This window comes from Halichoerus grypus, chromosome 2, assembly GCF_964656455.1.
Source record: "Halichoerus grypus chromosome 2, mHalGry1.hap1.1, whole genome shotgun sequence".
Lineage (NCBI taxonomy): Eukaryota > Metazoa > Chordata > Mammalia > Carnivora > Phocidae > Halichoerus > Halichoerus grypus.
The window spans coordinates 92,688,304-92,713,104 of NC_135713.1; the positions used below are offsets into that span (position 1 = coordinate 92,688,304).

The 24,801-nt window shown below is 42.3% G+C and overlaps 1 protein-coding gene across 1 annotated transcript in view; it reads right to left on the reverse strand.

Annotated features, from left to right (window-relative positions):
- Positions 1-395: 395 nt before the first annotated feature.
- CMYA5 (cardiomyopathy associated 5) overlaps positions 396-24,801 on the reverse strand; it is an 88,783-nt gene continuing 64,377 nt past the window's right edge. The window contains exons 8-13 of the mRNA XM_036098182.2: positions 24,295-24,441; positions 23,060-23,207; positions 9,843-9,976; positions 8,558-8,657; positions 6,658-6,831; positions 396-1,824 (exon numbers count right to left, since the gene is read on the reverse strand). Of these exons, the coding sequence (XP_035954075.1) occupies positions 1,578-1,824; positions 6,658-6,831; positions 8,558-8,657; positions 9,843-9,976; positions 23,060-23,207; positions 24,295-24,441 (950 nt within the window). The 3' untranslated portion in view covers positions 396-1,577. The remainder of the gene's footprint in view (positions 1,825-6,657; positions 6,832-8,557; positions 8,658-9,842; positions 9,977-23,059; positions 23,208-24,294; positions 24,442-24,801) is intronic.

The window sequence follows — 24,801 nt, forward strand, 5'->3', positions numbered from 1 at the left end:
GGCATGTTCTGAAAGGTTTCCAGGGTGCCCCCTGTACAAGTGAGCCCCAGTTGCTCACATGGCAATAACCCACTCATAAAACATGCCCGTTATTGGCTCTTCCCCCTTCCTGTCTTATTTTCCCCACTTCCTCCAGTGTGCTTTCCAGAATCACTTCCTGTGTAAACAACCAGCACTAAATCTCTATCTCCAGGTCTACTTTCGGAGGAACCCAAACCCAAATTCTAAAATTCATGTGGTTGCTACTACTGTTCCTGTTTTTAATTACATGACATCCTCACCGAAAAAGTAATAATGACCGTGGGTTGCTGATGACTCTGAATCTGAGGGCAACACTTTTGAGACTTGACAAAAGTGAAGATAACATTCTCAACAAAGTAAATTGTTCTCCCTATTTCACTAAGTATCTACCTTGCCAGTAGCTGTTCTCATTTTAAAGCAGAGTTGTGATAGCTTTGAAGGGGCTCTACCAAGGCAGTTACAGACCCGGTTTGGATCTTCTAGCTGTTAATCAATAGAAGTTAGAATAGACCTCCAAAGTAGGATATTATTTCTTGATTCATGAAAAGAAATAAATGAATTAATAATGCTAAAAAATCTATAAATAAGATCCAAGTATTTATATTCTAGAAAACAAGAGCAATCATCTCAAAATGCCTTCTAGATTTATCAACTTTGCACACATATTTTAGGAAGATTTCGAGAGATTTCAATATAGTATCTAAAAATGACCAACCATTTCACTTTGGCAAAGAGAGATTCCTAGCTTCCTATAGTTGACTGTAACTATGGGATAAAATGTTTGGGTTTTTAAAAGATACATATAAAAATCTTATGTGAAAATTAGTCGGAGCGCAAGCCACTCAAGTATAATGGTCATTTACTCTGCAGTGTGCCCCCGTCCAGAGACGCCAGGCTCATAAGTTATATATAATAAGTTCATATAACATGTTTTGTTTTATAGACTCTAAGCATTTATTTAACAAAATGGAAATTTCTAATACCTAGCACTTGTCTACATTTAAATTTCAGGGAAAAGAGACTCATGTTCTACAGTACATATTAATAAGATTTTTCTTATTACAAAAGAGTTTGTTGTCAACTTAGAACAGTTAAAATACCTTCTCTAGTGATTAGAAAACATCATCCTTTAGTGGAGTGAGGTGACCTCTCTTGTAGGGAAAAAGCCCATGATTCTTGTCAGAGATGTAGGACTAACACAGCTTTCCCCTCGCTCAGACCTGTCCATCCGAGGATGTCTTTTGCCACTACAACAGGTGGAAGACCACTTCTCTGCTTTGGTTCCCAAGTCAGGCATAAATCCTTTCAATTTAGGGAAGCACTCACACATATAGAAGGCAAAGGGCGGAGGCTGTTTTCCATCCCCTTTACTCACACGCTACCTAGAAAGTCAAGGTTTCCTTGGTGGTTTTGCTCACGTGCTGAGCGCTGTGCATGCAGCTACCATTAGTGTGAATGTGTGCGAGACGTTTTGAATAATACATAGCACCCGAGGGAAAGAACAACAGACCCCCGAAATGTGAATGATTGCTCTGGCAAACTCTGAAAGCCAATGATCACTTGTGCCTTGCAGAATCTGGGGGCTCAATCCCCAGGTGCAAAGTACATTTTCCAGGTTTCTCCAGGGCAAAGGCAGGGTGAACGCCCTCAGTGAACCTGTGCCTGATGATGAAGAGCAACTGTCCACTTTCAGCATTAATGAAGAGAAGCCTCTGGTTGTTGTAGTCCAGCAGAATGCCCACCCTGGCGGGACGCTCAGTCACATGGACGTCGCTCACTATGCCACTGTAGAAGAATGTGTATCTGAAATGAAGTAGAATGGGGAATTAAACACTGGAAATCTTGAAAGGCCACGGTGAAGAAAATCACTTGGAGATAACCAATTTTTCAGTGATTAATTTCACTTTATAATAATGAGCTGCCATAAATGTCCCAAATCCTTTAGCCAGATCCCTCCTAGATGCTAAAATGCATAGCTCATCCCAACAGACAAGCATTTTTAATAATTTTGCTCCTTCTACATTAGGAGGCGGTCCCAGAATAACCAGCATTTGCCTCCCTTGTGATTTTTCTCAACATTCTAATTCTTTCCCAGCTGCCCACATGTTTTAACTACCGCATTCATGGTGTGTCATTCTTTTGAATAAAACTCCTCTGAGGCTGCCATGTATCTTAAAAAGTACTGCAGCCTTGCCTTCCATAAAATGTATGAATTTTACAGCTTAAAAATTTATTAGTAACTTACATAAGGGCCTTTATGAAGTTCAAGAAAAAAATTTCATTATTTTTGCCCAACTTTATTCTTCGTAGAGGCTCCCCCTACCCTGAACCGACTTTCCTTTTCATCTTCTGAATGTTTTCTGCAGCCTTGCAACTCAGGGGGGTTGCCTGTCATTTCTCTTTTCAATTCAAATAAATTGAACTCAGCAAGTATTCATTGGGCGTATCTGTGAGTCCAGGACTTTGCTAGGCCCTCGGGGGGGGATATGAAGGACCACAGAGCACTGTCCTTGCCCTTGGGGAGCCCAGGCCCTCCTGACCAGAGAGGAAAATATTGTTGATCATTTAAACGTGGACTCGGGCTGAGGCTCCATCTCAGGGCACAGACTGGAAAAGTGTTCATAAACACATTTAATGGACCTGTGTGGTTGTGGAATTAATGTTTTGAGACCGGGCTGGGAAGGGGAAATTGCTGGAACAGAAGAACCTAAATTGCTCTGTGCAAAAAGTAATGTAAGTTTGGTGTTTTTTCCTGGCAGTCTGAGAAACAGAGGCTGGAGCCCTGAAAGCGGGGAAGGGGAGAAATGAGAGAGAGGAGATGAGGGAAAGGTCTGTGAGGATGGTGAGTCTGAAGGGTGAAAGCTCAGCAGCACTGGGGCTGATGGGGCCTTTAGACTCTGAACAAGTGAGTGACTCTGGTGTGGCTGAGAGAGCCGAGGACCTTGAAGGCCTATGATGTCTTCAAGGCCCAGAAGCTCGAGTGCAGGTGTGTTTAGGGAATGGCAAGTTGGCAGCTGTGCTGGGACAGGGCAGAGGTTCACGGGGATGGGAAAGTAAGCAAGGCTCGCACAATGACAAAGGCCCTTTCCGGTGTCGTGCTAATGAGGGGTCTGAAGGCCCAGAACACAAAGGCGGCCGCCTCGGGGAGCAGCAGTGTAGACGGGGCGCTTATGGAAGGCTTTGGTAGCAGAGGGGCTCATACTCAGCCAAAAGGAACAGGTCTGAACTGGACAGGTGGGAAAGAAGGAGGGAGAGATCCAGCCAGCAGGGGCAGTGGGAGAAATGACGAGGTGGCCAAATGAGCAAGGCCCTAGGTCATGGAGAACGTCACCATCTGCCTGATGGGTTCGGAGAGGACATGGAGGACATGACATGAATAGGTAAGTCAGGGGCCAGGATCTAGACCTGCCCTGTCCATCACAATTGCCGACTGGCCACATGTGGCCACTGACATTCAAATTAATTAAAATTAAATTAAATTCAGTGTCCAGTTCTTCCGTCCTACTAGCCACATTTCAAGTGTTCAATAGCCATCTGTAACACCATTTTTTTTTAAGATTTTATTTATTTATTTGAGAGACAGAGAGTGCAAGCGAGAGAGCACAAGCAAGGGGAGCAGCAACGGCAGAGGGAGAAGCAGACTTCCCACTGAGCAGGGAGCCCGATGCGGGGCTCGATCCCAGGACCCTGGGATCATGACCTGAGCCGAAGGCAGCCACTTAACCGACTGAGCCACCCAGGTGCCCCTGTGACACCATTTTTCTATCTTCACAGAATGTCTGATTGCACAGCACTGGTCTGGAAGGTTCGGAATGCCCAAACGAGCCATTTCCCCAGCCCTGCTTAGAAGGCCCCTGGTGCTCACAGGCCCAGCCCCAATCAGTCCCTGAGCCGATCCCCACCATGGAGGCCGAGGAGGGAGAGACATTCCTCGAAGCCTCGGCTCCACCAGGTCTGCAGGGCCTGGAATCTGCCCTGTCCTACGTCTGCCTCCATTTCCTATCCAGCACATTAGTTTCTTCTCCAATCTGCACTCTGGCCTGAAACCAAGCCTGTCTGCCTGGGGCCAGACTCCCTGCCCAGCTTTTGCCTGCCCCTTCCTGGGACTGCTGGTGTCTTTTCAAAGATCATTCAAAAGCCTGACTCTAGACACCTGTGTGACCCTGGAACTGCTGTCCTGGAGTCCCCAGGCCGAGGTGGGCCAACCCCCGTGAATGTCACTACTGGCCCAGACTGAGTCCAGACCCCTTTTAGCTCTGGTGGCTACTCCCCCCAGAGCTCTTCATCCCTCTTCCTGGTCACATTAGTCCTGGATTCCTCTCTTTACCATGGTCCCACCTGAATGTTGATATCACTGTTGATGTTTGTAGATTTTTGAGCAAAAAAGCAAGGGACGTGATGAAAATGATGTTCTAGAAAAATCTGCCAGTTGTGCCACACAGGATAGCATGGGTTGGGTGCAAACCTCCCCCTGGAGGATACAGGCATGGTGGCTGGGGTGGACCTGGTAGAGGAGGTGAGGAGGCTCTGAACAAGGGGAGAAAGTTTAGGAGTGGACAGGAAGAAGTCCAATCAATTCCTCAGACTCTCCATTTCTCCTTTCCAATTGTGACATCTTAAAGCTTGGATTCTATGCAAATAGAGTCAAGAGTAATACAGTTTGGTTTAAAATCATGAAGCCAGAAAAGTGAAACACAGAGGGGGGGTCTGCCACAGGGGTTCTTACAGTGCCTAAAGCCAGGGGTGCTCTATTTGAAACATGAAGTGAAGGCACTTGAGGCCTGACGTCTCTGTGCTGGGAGCACACCAATAGGCACACTCTTCCTCCCCGAATCCACGGGGCCTAGTCTGGGCCTGAAAGACCAAGCTTGTTGAACCTGTTGACAAGATATAATTCTGTTTTCTAGAGTCCAGGAATTTGTTACCAGAGGCTAGTCTTTGGTTTGGGGGTTTTAAAGGTCTAGGAAAATTTTTATGAAATCTGTATCTAGTTCTAGTTCTAATTCTAAATCTATTCATTATAAATTCTGGGGTTGAGAGATTTTCTACTCTGGGTAGGGGCTAGGTCCTTAAGCATTGCACAGCAATGAACATCAATTATCATAATTGCTCTGACTTGATGAAATGTGACTTTAAATAGCTCTGGGAGATAGTGTCCTTATGAACCATGTCAGAAAATTAAACTGTGTCAAGTAGGATGCAGGGAGAAATGTGCAGCCAGAGATATGCAAAATCCCAATCTGTGGGCCCTTTTCTGGGAACTTGTGAGCATCGAAGTCTTCCTTTTTAAAACATTACATTTGAATAATGCCTCATATTTTATGATACTTTACAATTTCAAGACTCTTCCCTGTACCTGTCTTTATGTGATCCTCACAACCCGAAAATGTAGCAGCCAGGTGTCACTGTGCCCTGACAAGATAGATGAGGTCTTTCAGGCATGCTCTAAGGGTTCACTGAACTTCCAGTGAATAGCCCATAGGAGGCTAGTCAAGGATGGGGCCAGGACTAAAGTCAGGTTTCTAAGAAAGCCCACCCTGTGAGCATATTCAGATCATCCCATGCTTGCCTTAGCTCTCTCAGACTAACATAGGTTATGGTTTCTTCACATTAACCAACTAAACAGTTAGCAACCTTTTTCTGTAAAGGGGCAGATAGTAAATATTTTAGGCTTTGGGGGTCCAAATTTGGTCTCTGTTACAACTAGTCAACTCCACCGTGGTAATGCAAAAGCAGCCACAGAAAATATGTAAACAAACGAGATGACTGCATTCCAATAAAACTATTAATACAAGCTTACAAAACAGGCAGTGGTCATATTTGGTCTGTGGGCTAGATTTTACCATTTCCTGATATAAACCAATGAGGGGAAGGTATTGGGGACCCACTTGTTTTCTCACTCTTGTTGACTCCTCTGTGGAGGGAGCTCTTTAGTATTACCCTTGTCCCCTCCCCATCCCAAGGTGAGTTTAGAAGGAAAACTTGCCCATGCGTGGCCTGGAGTTTCCTTCCTTTTCCCTATCTCTGGAGTATGAGCTTCCCGCTGAAGCACCTATCCTTCTTTGTTCTCCAGGGACCAACTCTGCCCTGCAGGGTGCCGAAGCTGGCCTGGCCTAGGGTCTGGGTGGGTACAAGTCTATTAATAGGGTTCAATATAAGAAACCTCCTTTCCCAAGGTGCCTGGGTGGCTCAGTCAATTAAGCTTTCGACTCCTGGTTTGGGCTCAGGTCATGATCTCAGGGTCATGGGATCGAGCCCCGCGTCAGGCTCCACACTCAGTTTGGAGTCTGCTCGGGATTCTCTCTCTCCCTCTCCCTCTGCCACAGCTTGAGGGTGCACACGCATGCACATGCTCACTCTCTCAAATAAAGAAATAAATCTTAAAAAAAAAAAGAAAGAAAGAAAGAAAAGAAACCTTTTTTCCCTCAGATATGAACCACACTCACTAAAACTGGCTTCCTCAGTAACTGGAGTAATAGTTAATCTTCCTATTGTTGAACTTTTGTTTTCTTTCTTTATTGGCTCAGACCTGGGCAGGGAAGTGGCATTCTATTTTGTTAGGTGCCTCAGAGACCTCTGCCTATGCAGCAACTCGTGACCCTTTGACCAAGAAGGGAGGGCAGGGCTCCAACGTACCTCTGCGGCCCAGAACAGTGCATGTACCACGAAGTCTCCCCTTGTCCCAGGGCACCAGCCTGCACCGCCGAGCGGGAACAGACGCCAAGTCGGTAAGCCGGGCAGTCCGTGACCGTGGCTTCCCAGTAGTGCTGGCCGCACGCAGGCAGCTCCTCGCCCAGCACTGACGGGATGCTGTGGACGAAGTGGATGCAGTTAAGCCTAGCACAGGAATCACCAGCTTTGCTCTCGTAAACACCGACATGCACAAGGTCGCGCACAGTTTAGGCAGGACTCTATCCTGGGAAACCGCTGGAATTTGACTAAAGACATCTGTTGTTCATTGTGCCCCCAACTTTGAGCTGACCACCCCAGAACTCCACAAACTCTCAAGCTGCATTTGGCGTATTACCACTGCCACGTACGACATGCATGTCTAGTGCACTGCATCTCTGGAGGGAGCTAAGAACCAGGAAATAACCAGAATAATTGCGGGAGAAAAAGAAAGGGCACCATCTCTGCTTTCAAGGAGAGTGAGGAAATATGAGGAAGGCAGGCGGGGTTCCAAGAGAGCATAACCTGCAAAGTTTTTTTTTCCAAAACCTGAAGATGGGGGGGGGGGGAGGAGGAGGAGGAGTCTCCAACATCTTCTTTAACAGTGAGTTCCCTCCCGTGTTTGCTGACCTTACTGGGCACAGAGACCGGATGAGGGGCAGCTCTTGAGCGCCAAGACAGCTGGGGAGGCCAGAGCAGAACGTAGAACTGACCAGGTGTGATGAGTGTGCTTGGTAGAAGCTGTGGTCAACAGTCTTGGGGACTCTGGCCTCCTCGGATTGTAGCAGGGTACCTGAGAGGTTGGTGAAAGGTCTCCTTTTGTCTCGCCTTAGCTATTTTTAGAACAGGCACTGGGAAATGAACCCAAGCACTCTGGACTGCGGATGGGTGACCTTGTTTGCATGTATTGCTCCCCTCTGCTTTGAAAAGGCTGAGACAGCAAGGAAGCGTTTTTAATTTAAGCAGTGTTAATACTCAGTCAGCACCCTCTCCTTTTTAACAGATGAGAAAATGATTAATGCAAAGGAATGTATTTCACTTTCTCATGTCTTTACCCAGTAACCTCCTTCCAAAGAGGTGGATACTGACAGCCCCTCGCTCCCTGAGCACGGCCTGGCTGCCTGATATTTATGAGCTAATTTTCGGATTACTAATAAATAAAATTCTATGAGATACATTACAGTTATCATCAGTTACTATCTATGAACTCTTACCAACTTCCAGTCTATTTCTTTTCTTTTCTGATTTTTTGAAATCACTTTTTTTACACTTTCCAAAGCCTTTCACCGACTTTCTCCCACGTGACTGTTCCGATGCTCAAAATGACCAGGAGAGATAGCTGGCAAATTGCAGAGCCGTCTCCCCACGGTGCCCTCAGCTTTCAGCTCTTTAATGCTCTTTTCTGTGGGAGCTACCGGGTGGGGAGGGACAAGAAAGTCTGAAAATCTGAAAGTCCTACGTGTGGCCAGAACCAGAAACTCAACAGAATGTCATTCTCCTCTGTTTCTTCTCGAGTGGTTGGACACAAAACCTGGTTTGCTATTGAAAATAAAAGAAGAATTAGCCTGGACTCCTTTTTCATTAAAGTAGAGATGGCACCTGAAAACAGCCGATGTTTTAAACAGAACCGTCTGTGCCTGTGTTTGCAATACAAATACGGACACTTTGCTCCGACTTAGGAACTACTGTCACTTTTTCCCTCGTGCTGAACCGCAATGGAACCGAATGGGTGTGCTCATGTTGATATTCGATGCCATACTCCCAGGCACGGCCATTAAACCAAGGATATGCTCAGGGGAGGCCACACCAGAAGGACACATGTCAGAAAACTCTACTGCTGAGGCACGAGGGGCCTCCCCCTACTTACTCTGTCAACCGTCTCCTCTCAGTGAAGCTGATCACTGTCCCATTTGCGGAAATCTGCAGAGCAGGATGAGCTGTGTCTCTCAACAGAAGAAATCGGGTGCCTGTCGCAGTGAAGAAAATAGGATTATAACATGACCACAATGGTAAGTGCTGTCCCTGGGTCAAGCACCACATTTCAGACCTTACTCTTCCTCTCCCCTGACCTCGAACTGCCCCTCCCAAGTGTTTTCAGATCCGCAGGCTGCAGATCTCATCCATGCTAAGGCGCGCGTGAGCGTCAGCGGCTGCTTACCTCGGGCCGGGGCTGCGGGTCACCTCCTGTACGAGAGCTCCCTCCCTCTGCTCTGCAAAGTACGCTCCTTGGACCCGCAGCACCTACATCCCCCGGAAACTAGCCTAGAAATGCAGAATCGCCAGCCCCGTCCCAGACCTACTGAACCTGAATCTGGTGTAAGCTAAAGGAGTGGTTCTAACAGTGGAAGGTGCGGGCACCATATTGGGACCAGGGGGGATATTTCTGGGAAGGCAGCTCTCATGTCTTCTCTCAGCAACGTCACAAACAAGGCCTGTGCACAAGTTTTGGCTGGTTAAGCAAATCACTTAATGTACCACCCTCAATCTTCTGCCATCTTTGGGTCTAGGATAAGATAAGAAAATGATCGCCTTGCCATTTCTCACTTCTTTTCACAATAATTGAGAACAGCCAAGCACTTTTTTTATTGGCATCATTTGGCAATTTTCTCCAAAATGTCACTGAACAGCTTTATCACTTCCTTAAGTTATTCATTCATTTATTCAACAAACATTAATTGGCACAAACCATGTGCTAAGCACCAAAAATAAACAGAAGAATAATACTGGAAGCTTGTTCATGGAGTTTACAGTGTAATAAAAGAAGAATATCCCCATCCCACTGTCCCTAACATACACTCAAAACATACCCACTAATTATAGCTCATTGTGAGCCAAACAAGAATCATCTGGGGAGATTAAAAACACATGTCAAAAACCATCTCCAGATGAATTAGATCAGGGTCTCCAGGAGTGGGGGCTGGGCACCAGTATTTTTTAAGTACCCTGTCTAATTGCTAATGGGTAGCCAAGGTTGAGAACCTCTTAAACCAGAAAAAGAAACATCTTGGTCTTTGACCCATCTTGGATCCTCATGCCAAAAACCTAGCACTGCCAAGAGGTTGAGGCTTTAAGAAGTGGCCTTCTAGAGTGGCCTTCTAGACGGAAGGAATGGAAAGGCTTGGAAGTAGTAGTGCGTGTGAAGGAGAAAGTACCTCTGGTGGAAATGAGAGCAGCTTCACTCTGCTCGCTCGCCCCAAAGGCGTTGATGGCTCTCACGTAGAAAAAGTAATTCTCATTGGGTTGGAGGTTAACTTTCAGCTGGAGTCCTTTAATTCCAGAGAATGATCTAAATACAAAAGAGAAATAACTTTAAATATAAGGTCACATGCTAAAATAACTCATCATATTTCAATCCTGTCATGAATGAACATCTTTTATTAACAACAAATAACTAATTTTCCCCTCTTGGCAACCACTGAGTTAGCAAGCCAGATTCTATAAAATGGTCCTGGTCTACTAAGACTACTTTGTCAAATCACTTCTACCTTTGTCAACTTTGTCAAATATATGCCTTCCAGAATGCTCTGTGAAATAAACCAAACCTTTTTTTAAATTCAGAAAACAGACTAATTTTGTGGTTAGTGAGTCTCTAAGAATACATTATTTTCTTTATCAACTTTTGCCTCCGAGGGCACTTCTGGATTAAGATGATGTTAAACCATCAATAATACAAAGGATGCTAATTATCTAATTAGAAGATCAGGAAGAGCAGAAAACTTAAGGTGAGTGATGATTTTGGACACAGCCATCATACAAAAGCCACTAAAGTTAAAGAAATAGAAGATCCCTAGAGAAGACTGTACCTTTTAAGGCGAGCTTAATCCCAGCAAGAAAACAGAGTTCTAATTGCCAAAGAAAATTTCCAAAGTTGCTATTTCTGAATCTCCCCTGTATATTAAAATAAAAGTACTGGTAGTAGTGTCTAATTGGCAGCGGCTTGTCACAGCCAAACCATTTAAACACATAGAGACTTGCTGCATTTGAAGATGGAGCTCTCTGAACTTGCCGGGGAACTGAAGTAGTCTTGTGCCTCTTTTCTATTCTCTTTAATCTGCTTGATATCATGGCCTAGAGCATTTATACAGATAAATTACTCAACTGCTCATTTTTTCAGCCTCCATTTGGAGAGGCTTTGGGCAGAGTTAGGAGGCAGGCTCCTTACTAATGAGAGAATTCCTAATATGAGTGCTTGTGCCTGGGCCCTGTTCCCGGGAGCTGTGCATGGGGTAACGGTCAGTGAGAACAACAGTACAACACCCTTCCTGTCCATTCTCAGAAGGATAGGGGTTTTTTAAATGTTTATTTGCTTATTTGTCTTCGTTTTTCTTTGCGTTTGTTACTAACAAATGTACTACAAAAGTGTCAGAATCAAAGATTTTCTTCAGGTCACTTCTACTTCTGTTGACTATTGCACTTCTCAGTACACTGCCTTAGAGAACACTATGGAAAATAAGAAAAAGGAAAAAAAAGCATCATGGAAAGGTTTTTAAAAGCAGAAAGGTCACAGTGCCCGCCCCCACCATGTCCAACCCAGTCTGTTCCTCGGAAAGAAGGGGGTAGGGGCGGGGACCAGACGGTGTCTGTTTGCGCATGCGCTATTTAGCGTCCTGAGTGAAAGAGGCGGCTGGAAACTCCTCCAACATTATTGGTTGTTATTTCAGAACCTACCACGGGACCAGGTCCTCCGCAAGTACTATCTTTAGCCGCGCCACAATCATTGAGCCACATGTTCGGTGACAACTAATTATGCTTCAGTTAGTTAATGAAAAACCATGTCCTTTGATTGAGAATGTAATTCCCAACTGATATCTAGAATATTATTCTGGGGTGGATGTATTGCTTATCTTATTTGAATTGATGACTGAAGAGATGGTTTGAATGTACATTCATTATAACAAGCAGTAAAATTTTTGTTTCCGTAAGCATACTAGCGCCTGAACTGAATTTATTTCATTCACCCATTAAACAAATGTCTATCAATCACTTATCACGTGTCCAGGCCCTATTACCCTGAAGTCTGGGGGTAGGGAGCGGGAGTGGCAAGACTAGGTGAGGAAATTTCAGCTCCAGAGAAGGGATATAACATGCTGGCTTCATTTTGTCACGATGAGGTTGTTAAATACCAAAAATACTGGTTTAGGGGTAAGTGTTTGCTTTTCAGTTTTATGAAGGGTGTCAAGGAAAGAATTCCATATATATGGTCAGCTGCATCCTATGTCTTATCACTCATTGAAAGAATAAAGGTTTATATGGTATTGAAGTCAGAATATGCGATCAGATCCTGCTTTCAGTGTATGAACAGGTCGTGCAGACTTGACAGATGTGCACAATACCCTCACTGAATCTGAAATAAAAGCACCAGGCATGAGAACGAAAGTAACATGAGATGTCCTAGAGTTTTATTGTTGACAGGTTGCCATCTTATGTTCCAGCACCAGGAACAAAGCAAAAAAGCTCACAAACCAATGGTTTACTTCCATGTCTTTTCACTGTCTCATCTCACTTGAATATCATAAAAGTCCTCATATTAGCTCTCCCTGCTTTTTAGCCAAATGAAAACTTTAAAAATTTTGGAATTTGGGGGCACCTGGGTGGCTCAGTCATTAGGCGTCTGCCTTCGGCTCCGGTTGTGATCCTGGGGTCCTGGGATGGAGCCCCACATCGGGCTCCTTGCTCAGCCAGGAGCCTGCTTCTCCCTCTCCCACTCCCCCTGCTTGTGTTCCCTCTCTAGCTGTCTCTCTCTGTGTCAAATAAATTAAAAAATCTTAAAAAAAAAAATTTGGAATTCGAAATCTGAAGAGGAGCACCCTTCCACAGATTATAATTTTTTTAATTTCGAAAACAAAAATGTCGTAACTGCACCTGAATCCACATACTGTACTCAAAGTATAGTTTGCAGTAGGATTAAGATTCAAAGAATATCCAAATTGAGGTAAGTGATGACACCTCAGATGGAACCACAGCAGGTTGTTGGTGCTTAGGTAAGAAGGGATGTTAGCCTCATCAGTAACATGACTGATCTGACTATGTTAGAAGGCTTAAGCCAAGAGTAAAATTCAAAAGACAGTAAGAAATGTGACCCAAACGGAGTCACTTTGGGTCATAGGTGTGGAATTCTCCCTACAAGTGCCACAGTGCATTGGAAAGAGATGGCTCTATGTGTGCAGTTTTCAGGAACACGAGGGCAAGGAAGCATCTAGAAACCCTGACTCAGCAGCAATTCGCTGATTGCCAGTGGAGCATAAGCATACCACAGAGTACAATCCCAGCACTCTGTGCCCAGCAGGCCTTTGAAAGACTCTCAACCTGCTTGTCTCTCCATTGGTAGGACAAAGGACATTTGTTAAACTCCAATGCTGTAAAGCAGAGAGAAACTATTTCAAGGAGTCCCACTGTCTCCTCAGAAATCCGAAATCATAAATGAGACCGTTCCCCTCTTCTGTTGTTTCAGAAGGCTAATGAGTGGAAGCCACTAGGAGGCAACGTCTGCCCAATATTATGAAGGCCTTTGTAGCTTGAGACCTTTCATTCTTTAGTTTTCGCAAGACACAACTGAAAAGTTTGACACAACTAACCATGCACAGTGGGGCAAGAATCATTTCACATGGGAATTGAAAAGGGTCTTTATGAAGTAAAAAACCATTAGGACCTAATGCTTAATGGGAAAATACTAATAGCGTTCCCGTAAGTTGGAGTTACAGACATGAAAAAGTCATAGGGCAAAAACTAATGATGTAATGTATGGTGATTAACATAACATAATAAAATAAAAAAAAAAAAGTCATAGGGGTGCCTGTGTGGCTCAGTCGGTTAAGCATCCGACTCTTGGTTTGAGCTCAGGTCACGGTCTCACGGTCGTGGGATGGAGCCCCGCCTCAGGCTCTGTGCTCTGTGCCCCGAGTCTGCTTCAGATTCTTTCTCCCTCTCCCTTTTCCCCTCCCCACTTGTGCTCTCTCTCTCAAATAAATAAATAAAATCTTAAAAAAAAAAAAAAGTCATGCAGGGGCAACCTAACCTACCAAAAATTCTAAATCATAAAGCTATGATAATGAAAACTGCATGGTACTGGGGCACAAATAGATGGATCAATAGAACAGATTACACATTCTAAAGGTCAGGAATAGAGCCAAACACAGGCTCTTGAGTGTATAATAATGGAAGTATTTCAAATCAGAAGGGAAAATGATGGGTTTTCTTAGTGGGACAGTTGGATAGCCATACTTAAAAAATAAAGTTGGATTACTAATTTCACACTTTCTACTGAAATAAATTTCAGATGATAAAAGATCTAGTTTTTAAAAATTAAATCATTGGATACTACAAAAAACATGAGAAAGAGGATTTTTAAATATGAGACAAAAATTAAAGCTATTTTAAAAAGAGATTGATAAATTCAACTAAATTAACATTTGAAAATATCCATGGCACATGCAGCATCACTCATCAGCAGAGAGATGCCAATCAAAACCATAGTGAGCTACCACTCACATCTGTTAGAACAGTTAGTATCAAAAAGATAAGAAATAACAAGTGTTGGTGAGGATGTGGAGAAAGGGGAACCCCCTTACACTTTTGGTGGGAATGCAAAATGGTGCAGCCACTGTAGAAAACAGTATGGAGTTTCCTCAAAAAATTAAAAACAGAGCAACCATATGATCTAGCAATTTCATTTCTGGGTATTTATCCAAAGAAAAATAAAAACACTAACTTGAAAAGATATCTGAACCCCCATGTTCACTGCAGCATTATTTACAATAGCCAAGATATATATAAACAATCTACGTGTCCACCAATGGATTACAGAAGATGTGAGATATATCTCTATACAGATCTAGCCCTAGATACAGATATACCTCATGCTGGAATAGTACTCAGCCATAAAAAGGAATGAGATCTTGCCATTTGTGACAACATGGATAGAGCTAGATGGTATAAAGTTAAGTGAAATGAGTCAAACAGAGAAAGACAAATTCTATATGATTTCACTTATATATGGAATCTAAAAAAAATGAGCAAACAAAGCAAAACAGAAACAGACTCATAAATACAGAGGACAATCTGATGGTTGCCAGGTTGGGGGGGGGATGGGTGAGATAGGGGAAGGGGATGAAAAGGTACAAACTTCTAGTTATAAAATAAATAAGATATGAGGATACAATGTACAGTATAGGGAATGTAGCTAATAGTATGTAATAACTTTGTATGCTAACAGATGATAGCTAGATTTATTATGATCACTTCATAAGGTATATAAATGTTGAATCACTATGTTATATACCTGAACCTAATATAATATTGTATGTCAGCTACACATCAATAAAAAAATATGCATGGCAAAAAATTTTCAATACAATTTGCAACTCATGTTGTAGATGAGGGCTAATGTTCTTTAAAAAACAAAGAGCTTCTACAAATCAATAAGAAAAAAACCTACAGTCCAACAGGAAAAAAATGGATACAGGAAATGAGCAGTTCACAGAAAGGAAGTACATGATTCTGAAACATATGAAATGATGTTCAACCTAATAATAGTAATGCACACTGAAATTATAATAAGAATCCATCTTCTACCTATCAAGTGTCAAAGATTAAAAGTTTTATCATACCCTGTGTAGGCAAGGAAGCACTCTTATATGCTGCTATCCTGTGTGTAACAACTACAGCCTCTATGGAAACAGTTTGGTAATATCTATCAAAATCCAAAATGTACATACATTTATCCAATCTATTTCTAGGACTTTATCTTACATATATCCTGGGACACGTGTGAAATGATATACAAGGTTTTTTCTGAAGCATTGTTTGTGATAGCAAGAAAATGGAAACAGCTTAAGTACCTTTCAATTGGTCAAATAAATCAAATTATATTTTTAAAGCAGAATATAATGGAATTGTTTTTAAAATTGAGGCAGTTCTAAATGCATTGGTTTAGGATACTCACCAAGAAATATTTTTAAATAAGAAAAGGAAGGTGGTAGGATATCTACAGGATGCTACCATTTGTTGAAAAAAAATATAGATGTTTGTATATGCACAGACTACCTGGAAGGATAAATATGAATCAGGTAATAGTAATTGCCTCCAGGGAGAAAAACTGAGTAGGTGACAGATAAATAGAAAGGAGACTTGACTTCCACTGTATCCCTTTTGTATCTTTGAATTTGTACCATATGTACATATTACCCAAAATCCAATTAAATAATTTACTTTTAGAGCTGTATTACAAGCTCAGGAGTTGGTTGAACGTGTTTGCAGAGCACACATTAATTTGAATTTTGTAAAGTAGCTTCTCTAGGAATTCGATACTTCGACAATTTGTGTGGGACGGAAGCAAGGAGTGTACATGGGCTTCAGGTCATCTGAGGGGCTGGTAACCCTGAGGGGTGACTGCCTCTGCACTGCCGTGTCTAATACCTAGATTTAAGCATGTTTTCTCCCCAGAGGAGGGGGGGCGGTGTGTGTACAAACAATATGGAGGAATCCAGTGCCATCACTCCTGGAAGCAGCCTACGGATGGTGCTGTCACTGCAGGGCACAACAGATGGCTAAATATGAATTGTTTGTTAAAAACACAGTGGGTTCTTGCTAGCATTCCTGTTGGCCGTACCCACATTCAGCCAAGCAGTCAACACCATTCAGTGAGAACTGTGAACAGAGTACACTGCTGGGCCAGTAAAGTAGCGTTCCCCAAACCTGCGAGGACACAATTAGACCTTCTGAATCAGAACCTCTTAAGGGGGCCTGTGAGTCTAAGATTTTACAAGCAGCCAGGTGATTTTTATGATCAGTTAGGAAACATACTCATAAGATGGGGGGCGGGGAGAGGTGGGCAGGGGAGGAATAGGAAAAAGAAGAAAAATCCATGTATGGCTATCCAACTGTCCCACTAAACGCAAGAACTAACTGTTGCTGTTGGAAGCCATTTTTAAAAGGCTTAACTACCTGTAAACATGGAACTTTGTGTTTTAAGATGAAACATTTTGGTTAAATCAGGATTAAGAAGAAGAAGATTCTTTACATATTGATTTTTGTTCTTAAAACTTGGTAAATAAAAATTTTTGAACAGGACTATTTTTCTTCTGATAAATGAGGATATTACGAGATTCGGTATTAACTAAACATCACTATTAGTTCATAATAGCATAGAAACACAAGGTTGAATGCTGCCAACCATGAGACTTAGGCTTTTCTGTAATTAGATCTCTCACAAAATCCAAGTGAGCCAAAGGATTCCAGCAGAATGATCCTGTATTTTTGTTTTCTCTGTAGTTCCCCTCCAGAGCCTGAATGATACCATATCTATTTCAGGCAGAGAATCCCAGGAGCCTAGTAACATCCACTCTGCTGGATTCTCCAAGATCTCCTTTACCACTCCAAGGCCACATATGTGGACAATTACTTGAGGTCCCCATAGAACTGCCTGCCCGGAATGGTGATTTAACTTTACGCTTTCAGATCCAGTTTAAAAATGATTACATCAGGAATGTTTTTGCGTCTTTTGTAAAACTGCTCTTAAAGACAATCACTATTATCTTGTTCAATAGCCCTTATATAAAGATCTACATGAAAAATTCATCTTAGAGCTGAATGTCAAGAAATATAATTGTCTCCTAGTGAAATGTTATGCTTCCTTTTTATAAAAAGATGAGTTATGTAATCTCTTTCTTTCTCCCTCTTGCTGTCTCCCCCTCTCTCCTGTTTTCACCTTAGCTACCAGGAAGTTCAGATTTAAATTTTCTGTTCCATTGAGCTACTGTTCTTAACCTGGCCTTTCTGATACAATCTCTTCACCCCTGCATGATCTGGCTCTTGTTCTTACAGGATTGTTTCTAGTGGTTCTATTATGTCTGGGTCTTTTAATGTGAACAACTTGAATACTTTTGGAAATTGACAGAACATAAGTTAGAAGTGAAGGAATAGCCTGGGTTTTCATTGACTGAAGTTTTACTACACAACCAGGAGGTATATAGGATTCTAAATGATCACAGTTAAATCAGATTCATTTGGGAAGAAAGATTTCATTTAGGAAAAGCTGAATGTCAAGATTACTGGGGCGGGGAGGGGTGGAAATCATCCCAGAGCTCGCTCTCCCAAAGGCTCCCTGCTGAGGGATATCACCTGGGTCAGGAAAACAATACCATAAAAAGATTGGTTATTAGCTCTTGAATACTCATGAATTTTGGCCCATTCATGCCAGCGATCCTCCTGTCACCCCGAAAAGCAAGCAAGGGGCAGGAATAACTGTCTCCTCTGTCCACAGGTTGGGAAGGTCAAATCATTTGCCATTGACCATTGGTCATCACCTATCTAGCTGAAAACTTAGTACAAAGTTTTTTTAAAAAGAAAGAAATGCTGGGATTCTTCATCTCCTGCTCAGGTACTAAGTTCATTAGAAAACTCGCCCTTATTTGTCCTTAATACGCAGACAGAGCTGCAGGTGTCCCCAGCTGGAAAACCCACCTGTGACAGACTTTTCTGTCCCTGCCCCACCACGTGTGGCCCTGAAAGCTGGAAGCAGGAAGAATGTGATCTTATGGGCCCAGCAACCAGAGCCCAGCCCACCCTGGGGATGCTTCTGGGGAAGGAGACCCAGAGAAGGTCTCCACACCCCTACAGCCTCAGCCAGGGAGGGGAGCAGGAAGTTCACAACCGACTACTTTTGTGGTGTATTGAGTCTCACAGATTTGTCATTCAGTACACAGCTTCTCTCTGCACAGCCCACACAGCTAATCCCTGTACTATATTTCTCTCAGTTTTCCCTCCTCCACCCACAGTTCTGCTGACTTCTCTCTACACAGGAGAGACAGAACAGCTGAGGAAACAGCCGAGCGGTGGAAAATTTTTGAAAGTGTTTTGAGCCCACCCAACCTGAGGAGAGCATTCAAAGAAAAACAGGAAAGGGTGAGTAGGAGCTCCCTCAGCCCCCACACACAAGCCGGGGATTGTCACTCCTGCCCACGCCCAATCCCAACAGGGGCCGACTGCTGGGACCCAGCCATGGTGCCCACACACAAAAATATGCAAATGTGCTTTCTGTGAGGATTATGGAATGGAGGCAATTGCTTGGTTATTTCAGATACCACGTCATGGAACTTGGGGGCTCAGTAGGCTCATTCCATTCAAACACTCACCATAAGAGTTCAACCAGCACCTTTGATCTTAAATTGGAATATTTAGAGGCCATCATACTGGGAGAATGAATGCAGGTCTGAAGATGACTGTGTTTCTGTTCTGGCAACCAAAATCAGATTCCCCAATCTAAAGGGTAATCAATGCCCTGAGTGTGTGTGTGTGTGTGTGTGTGTATGTGTGTGTGTGTGTTCCTATTATTCATTCTTTTCTCCATTCTTTTAATTTCCTTTCAATTTCTCTTCCTACTCCAGACTGGAGCCTTTAAGGCTGTCTGCCTTTTCAGGGTTTGAGGGTGAGAAAGAGATGTAAACTCTTTTAGTCCTCAGCTCTCCTCTACCAGTTAGACCAGAGATTTCAGCCAGTTAGACGATGTGAGAGTTGGCAAAACCAAAAGGAGTTTGGCTACTCCCCTCATTCGCCCCCCTCATTCATTCATTAAACAGACCTTTATTGAATATCTACACAGATAAGGTCCCCATCCTCACCCAGCCAGCCTAGCCACATCAAAAAGAAGTAATCTTTGATCACCCCTTAATCCCCAGCAGTGACCTCTGGATCAATTTTTGGATCTGGTTTAGCATAGGGTTTTTGGATAGAACCCAGAACCAATAAAAGGGTTATGCAACCAATGGCTAAACAAGATTATCAGTGCTGTTCTCTGTGAGTGATCCATTAACCAGTTTCCAGCCCACCGACCAGGCTGGTCCTATCTCCTACCCAAGCATCCAAGCACTAAAATTAACTCATTCACCATTCTTCCCTACTTTGTTAGCATGGTTATTTTGTTCCCATTTTGAATGAGATTATCCTTAAATCCAGCCTAACTTCTCTTATTGGTATCAGTATTATGTGTTCAGTGTTAATTGATATTAACCCATTCAGGTAACACATATTTATTGAGTAGCTACAATATGCCAGATACTGCCCCAGACACTGAGGCTGCAAATTTTCATTTGCAGTTGCACTCAGCCCACAAGTGAGTGGGATCAGACATCTCTTGGCTTGCTGTTCTTTCCAGGACACAGAATAACTCTAATTATGCACTGCTGTGCAAAAAAATCAAAGTGAACAATGTGGTTCTAATAGAATGGAACAGTAGGGATTATTTGCATTTGTTGACTAGAGGTGATAAAGTTTTAAGTTTCCTTGTTTATCAATTCTGTGTACAGTTGTTATGTTAGAGATAGAGCAACATAGATGATAGTTAAATAGTTAATAACGTTTTATAGAGTTTTGAACTATCCGACCCTGTAAGGAATGCTTTCAAGTTGGTTTTAAGAACCAGATAGTTGAAAGACTAAAGCGCATGGCCACTCCCAAAGAGCAGAATTTTCCTTCCTTCTGGAACTCTTAAATTGGAGAACCAAAAGAGATACAAATGAGTTTTGCGGCCCTGGGCCTCCGAGATTAAGGATGAATTATTCCAGTCCCCTGATGCTAACCTGGGGTATAAGACATTGAGCCTTTTATATTGATGAGGGATGGCTCTAATATGGTACAAGAGCAATAGACTTAGCAAATGAACAGGGCAATGATTTGTGGCCAACAAATTTGTGCTTGCTTCAAGAAATTAAATTTTTTGTCAGACTCGGCAGGGCTCCAGAGGCTGGAGAGTCACCCCTGGGTTGTGGATTAGACATACCATTCCAGCTCCTGGCACTGAGGAGTCTTTTAGCACCTAACTGGAAAACAGCTCCATCTCCAACACAGCTCCAAACTCTCCACAAGGCTCTGCATGTGGAATTTCCCTTCACTTTAAACTCGCTGGACTATATCCATTCACTAACAAAGGATCCTTGTATTGTTCTAGAACTACTAGGAACTCCTGCTTATCCAGCCTCTCAGATGATTTCCTTTAATGGGAAAAATTAAAAATGAACCCACTGGCAAAGTCTCAAATAGAATAAACTAATGACAAGCCTTATGTTTTAATTAGCTCAACTTTTGTCTTAATAAAATTAGTGGATGGCCATTTGTTTTTCTTACAAATGGAACTGTCATTGGTTCCTTTGGCTTTGATAGAAGGATTTGTTTGGAATGTATTTATCATTTTTGATACTAGATGAACATTTTGTTTGTTTTATTTTGAGGGTCCCAAGGTGATCAGGAAAAGGAAAAACACTGATCAACGAAGTTTTGAATAATGGTACTGCATTCTCTCTTTAAATCTATGATTTTCATGTGACAAAAGAAACTATGGAGACATAATAACTCCATGTTGTCAGGCTGTTGAAGTATGTTAACTCAGTCCATGTACTAACTCAGTCTACGTACTAACTCAAGGTTTAGGACTAATGGAGAGAATAAGACAGATCTGAGTTTGAATCCTAACTCCAAATTCTCATTCCATCATTTACCACCTTGGCCAAATTATTTAACCTCCTTGAATCTCATTTAATGGAGATCATCACCTCAGCTCCCTCCTAGGATTGTTGAGAGGGCTGAATGAGATTTAGCCCAGTTCCTGGCATGTTGAAGACCTTCAATGAATGACATTTGCCCGTCCATCCCCCCTTTCTCTTCTCCCTGTAGCCACGTTTATGAGGTGACATCACAATTCCCTTAGTGAGATGGCTACTGGGTCTCAGGTTTTCTAGATCTCTGCTGATTTAAGAATCCAACTGTGCTGATATTATTTATGCAAATGCCAGCCGGGGACGATACCATAACAAGGATGAGTCATTTCAGAGTACTCCTTAACAGTCTGATTTTGCTTCAGAAAGAACTGGGTTTTCCTCACTGCTGGTGGAGAACAGTGGGAGAGATTCTCAGGGACTCAGGCACTGCTGATACAGGATTCTCATGACACCAAGGGTTTTTGTCAAGAAGGCCCAGGAATCCCCTAAGTGACATTAAACAGGAATTAGCAGCCTGGACTTCGAAATCTGACAAAATGGGGTTTGAATCCTGATTGTTACTCACTCGCTCAGTACCCTCTCAAAATGTCTGTTTTCTCTCAGAGTTTCTATAAGAATTAAATAAGGCAATGTGCATAAAGCATTGAGGACAGTGACTGGCACATAGTAAATGCTCAATAAAAGTCAGTTATAATCTCTTCTGTCACTCTCTCCCTTTCTCCCTCCTTTCCTCCTCCTTCTCTCTCCTCTTCTCCCATCCCATCTTAGTCAGAGTTTACCACTCCTCTGTTTGCTAATTATTGAAGCCTGCCACCCAGCATTTGGCACGTTAACAGAGATGTTGTTTTTTGTACATTTACTATGTTCTCACTTCTGCTGAAATGCCTACATTCCACCCATACACTCAACATTAATTCATCCTTTGATCATTATTTTATGAAGCCTGTCTTCACATACTTGAAAGAAACTATAATTATTGCTCAGTCGAATGAAACCTCACATAACTAAATAAATAGTTGTTGATTGATCATGTAATCAAGAGCTTAAATAATACACTTTATTAAAAAGCTGTCTAATTTCACACCATTATTTCTAAGTTTTATATCCTACCAAAATAGTTTATCTCAGTAAACTTCATTTAAAAAAAAACTACAAATGTCTCTATTAAAATATGAGCATTAATAATAATGACCTGAATATGCATCATGGAATGTAAAGTTGCTCTGTTGCCATGGACGGAGGCTAAGAAATCACCCCCTCAGTAAATAAATCAACATTTACCAAATGCCCCCAGAATGTACAGCCCTTTATTGATAAATTTAAAGCTTTATAAGTTTAGTGAGAGAGTTTCCCATTTCTTTTTTTCCTGCAAAATCTCTTTAGATCCTTCATGCTCTTAGAGAGGCAGGTATGTCTCTGTAATAATATATATATAATTAGCTCCTTTGTATTACCAATACATCAAGGAGACCCAGATTTACTCTATATATAAGCTCACTATTAGTTTCCTGAGTTAGGTGTATCTATTCTGATATAACTACTATAAAGTGCTTGAAATATGCATAAATCCTGTCTAAGGATTCAAGTTAAATATACCTCAAAGAATGTTCCATATTATTAAAATTTGCATACATTTTTCTTACAAGGGAGTCATTATTCTGCATTGTAGCATGTGTTTTATTACAAACTTGGAGTTCATTGATGAATAGTGATGGAGTTGCAAATCAAGTCAACAGCTTCATTAGCTCAGCAAGATTTTAGGAAGCTCTTCTCCCCCTGTGAGCAGAAGCTCCGAGTTAGGTTAGGACCTTCAGCTGAGTTCCAGGCACCCTGGGCTCTCCCCGTGGAGAGGTGAGGTCTCCCGAGGAGAGGCTCCTTACCTGAGGCCCTCGGCCTCTGGAGAGTGCTGTCTACAGTACTCCAGAGTATAGGTCTCGGTAGCCTCTGGGTTGGCAGGCTGCCATCGGATGGTGGCCATGTTCCAACACACCGTACAGTCCTCGGCGCAGATTACAGGGCTGGAGGGGGCTGCAAGAGAGAACTGAATCAATTATGGAACATAATATGAACATCAGCCCTGCTTCCCTGGTACCCTGAGAAATGTGCTTAGGCATGACTTTATTTTAATTTTTGATTAAAAAATACATTCTTGGTTGAAAGCCCAAAAGATAGGAAAATTTAAAGAATGAAAAGTCTCCCTCCCACCTCTACCTTCCAAATTGCAGTTTTCACCCATCCCCAGAGAGCCTTTAATATTAGCTTCCTAGAAATCCCGCCAGTTTCTTTCTACATATACAAGCAAATGAAAAGGAAGATTCTTGTCTACCTCCCTTCACAAAAAAGTTAGCCATGATCTTGCCTTCAGTAGGTACTTAATAAATACTTGTTTCAGAAGGCAAGAAGAAAGGATAAAATGGTGGGAGTGAGTCATTTCTTCCTCTGAGGTAGTTACAATGATCTTCAAGGCAATGCAAACTTGGTTTATGCTGCACCTACTTCAGCTCCCTGTGAAAAGGCTCCACTGTGGGAATGCATTCCCAGTTGAATATCATTGCTGAAAACTCTTTTGGGGCTCCCAGCACCCATACGATGAAGCTTCTTACCTTGGCAAACATGGCCCCCAAACACTAGCCTTTCTTACTTCATGTCTTTCCTCTCCTTGTTTTTAAGTCAAAGAAGTAGTAACAAACTTCTTGTAGTGCCCTGCACACTCCATACTGTTTCTTACCTTGATGTCTCTGCTCATATGTTTTCTTCAAATGGAATACACTCCTTTAACTGATCCTTTAAAGGATTCCATTCAGGCATCAATTCTAAGAAGCCATTCCAGATCCTGCCCCTGCCCCGGCTCTCTCGGGTATCCCTGTGGAGTGTTCTCATAATAACTTGTAAATAACTAGATCATGGCCCCTACCACAGTTTTTTATGATCTTTTGTTTTTTATCTCTCCCACTTGACTGCAAGCTTCTTGAGAACAGGAACCTAGCTTTATTCGTCACTGAATACTCAGCACTGTACAACACCCAGCATACAATAGGTGCTTAATAAATGCTTATTAGTTGATCTTAGTAGTGTGCAAAGAATTGAATATTGCCTCCCAATAACATCTCTTTACCTGTTCTAAAAATTGCCCTTTCGCTGGGCAGGCTACATCCAGTGAAGTTCACGGCCATTACCCACACTTGATAGCATCGGTCAGGTTCCAAATCTTCAAAAATGCAGTAGCTTTCTTTCACTGTCAATCTGTATTCTTCTACCAAGTCTAGCATAAAACACAGTTATAAACTCTAGGGTGTCTTCCAAAGTTAATTGAAAATTATAGCTATTGGAAGAATTGCTCTACTATTTTCAGTGGAAAATTCAAACTGATAAACTGACAGATATCATTTTGTGATAGCTCTCACTTTAGAATCCATAAGAAAGTAACGGCATGGTAAAAAGAGATATTTAGAGTGATGCATTATTACTGTGAACGCTTACCAGAAAATAATAGCATATTAGTAACATTCTGGGCTTCATCTGCCACAATTAAAATAACTTATTTCAATAGCAAACACTAAAATTGCATAGTTTATGTTAGCTTAAATCTCTGTAGTACATTCTCAAAAAATTCTTAAGAAGC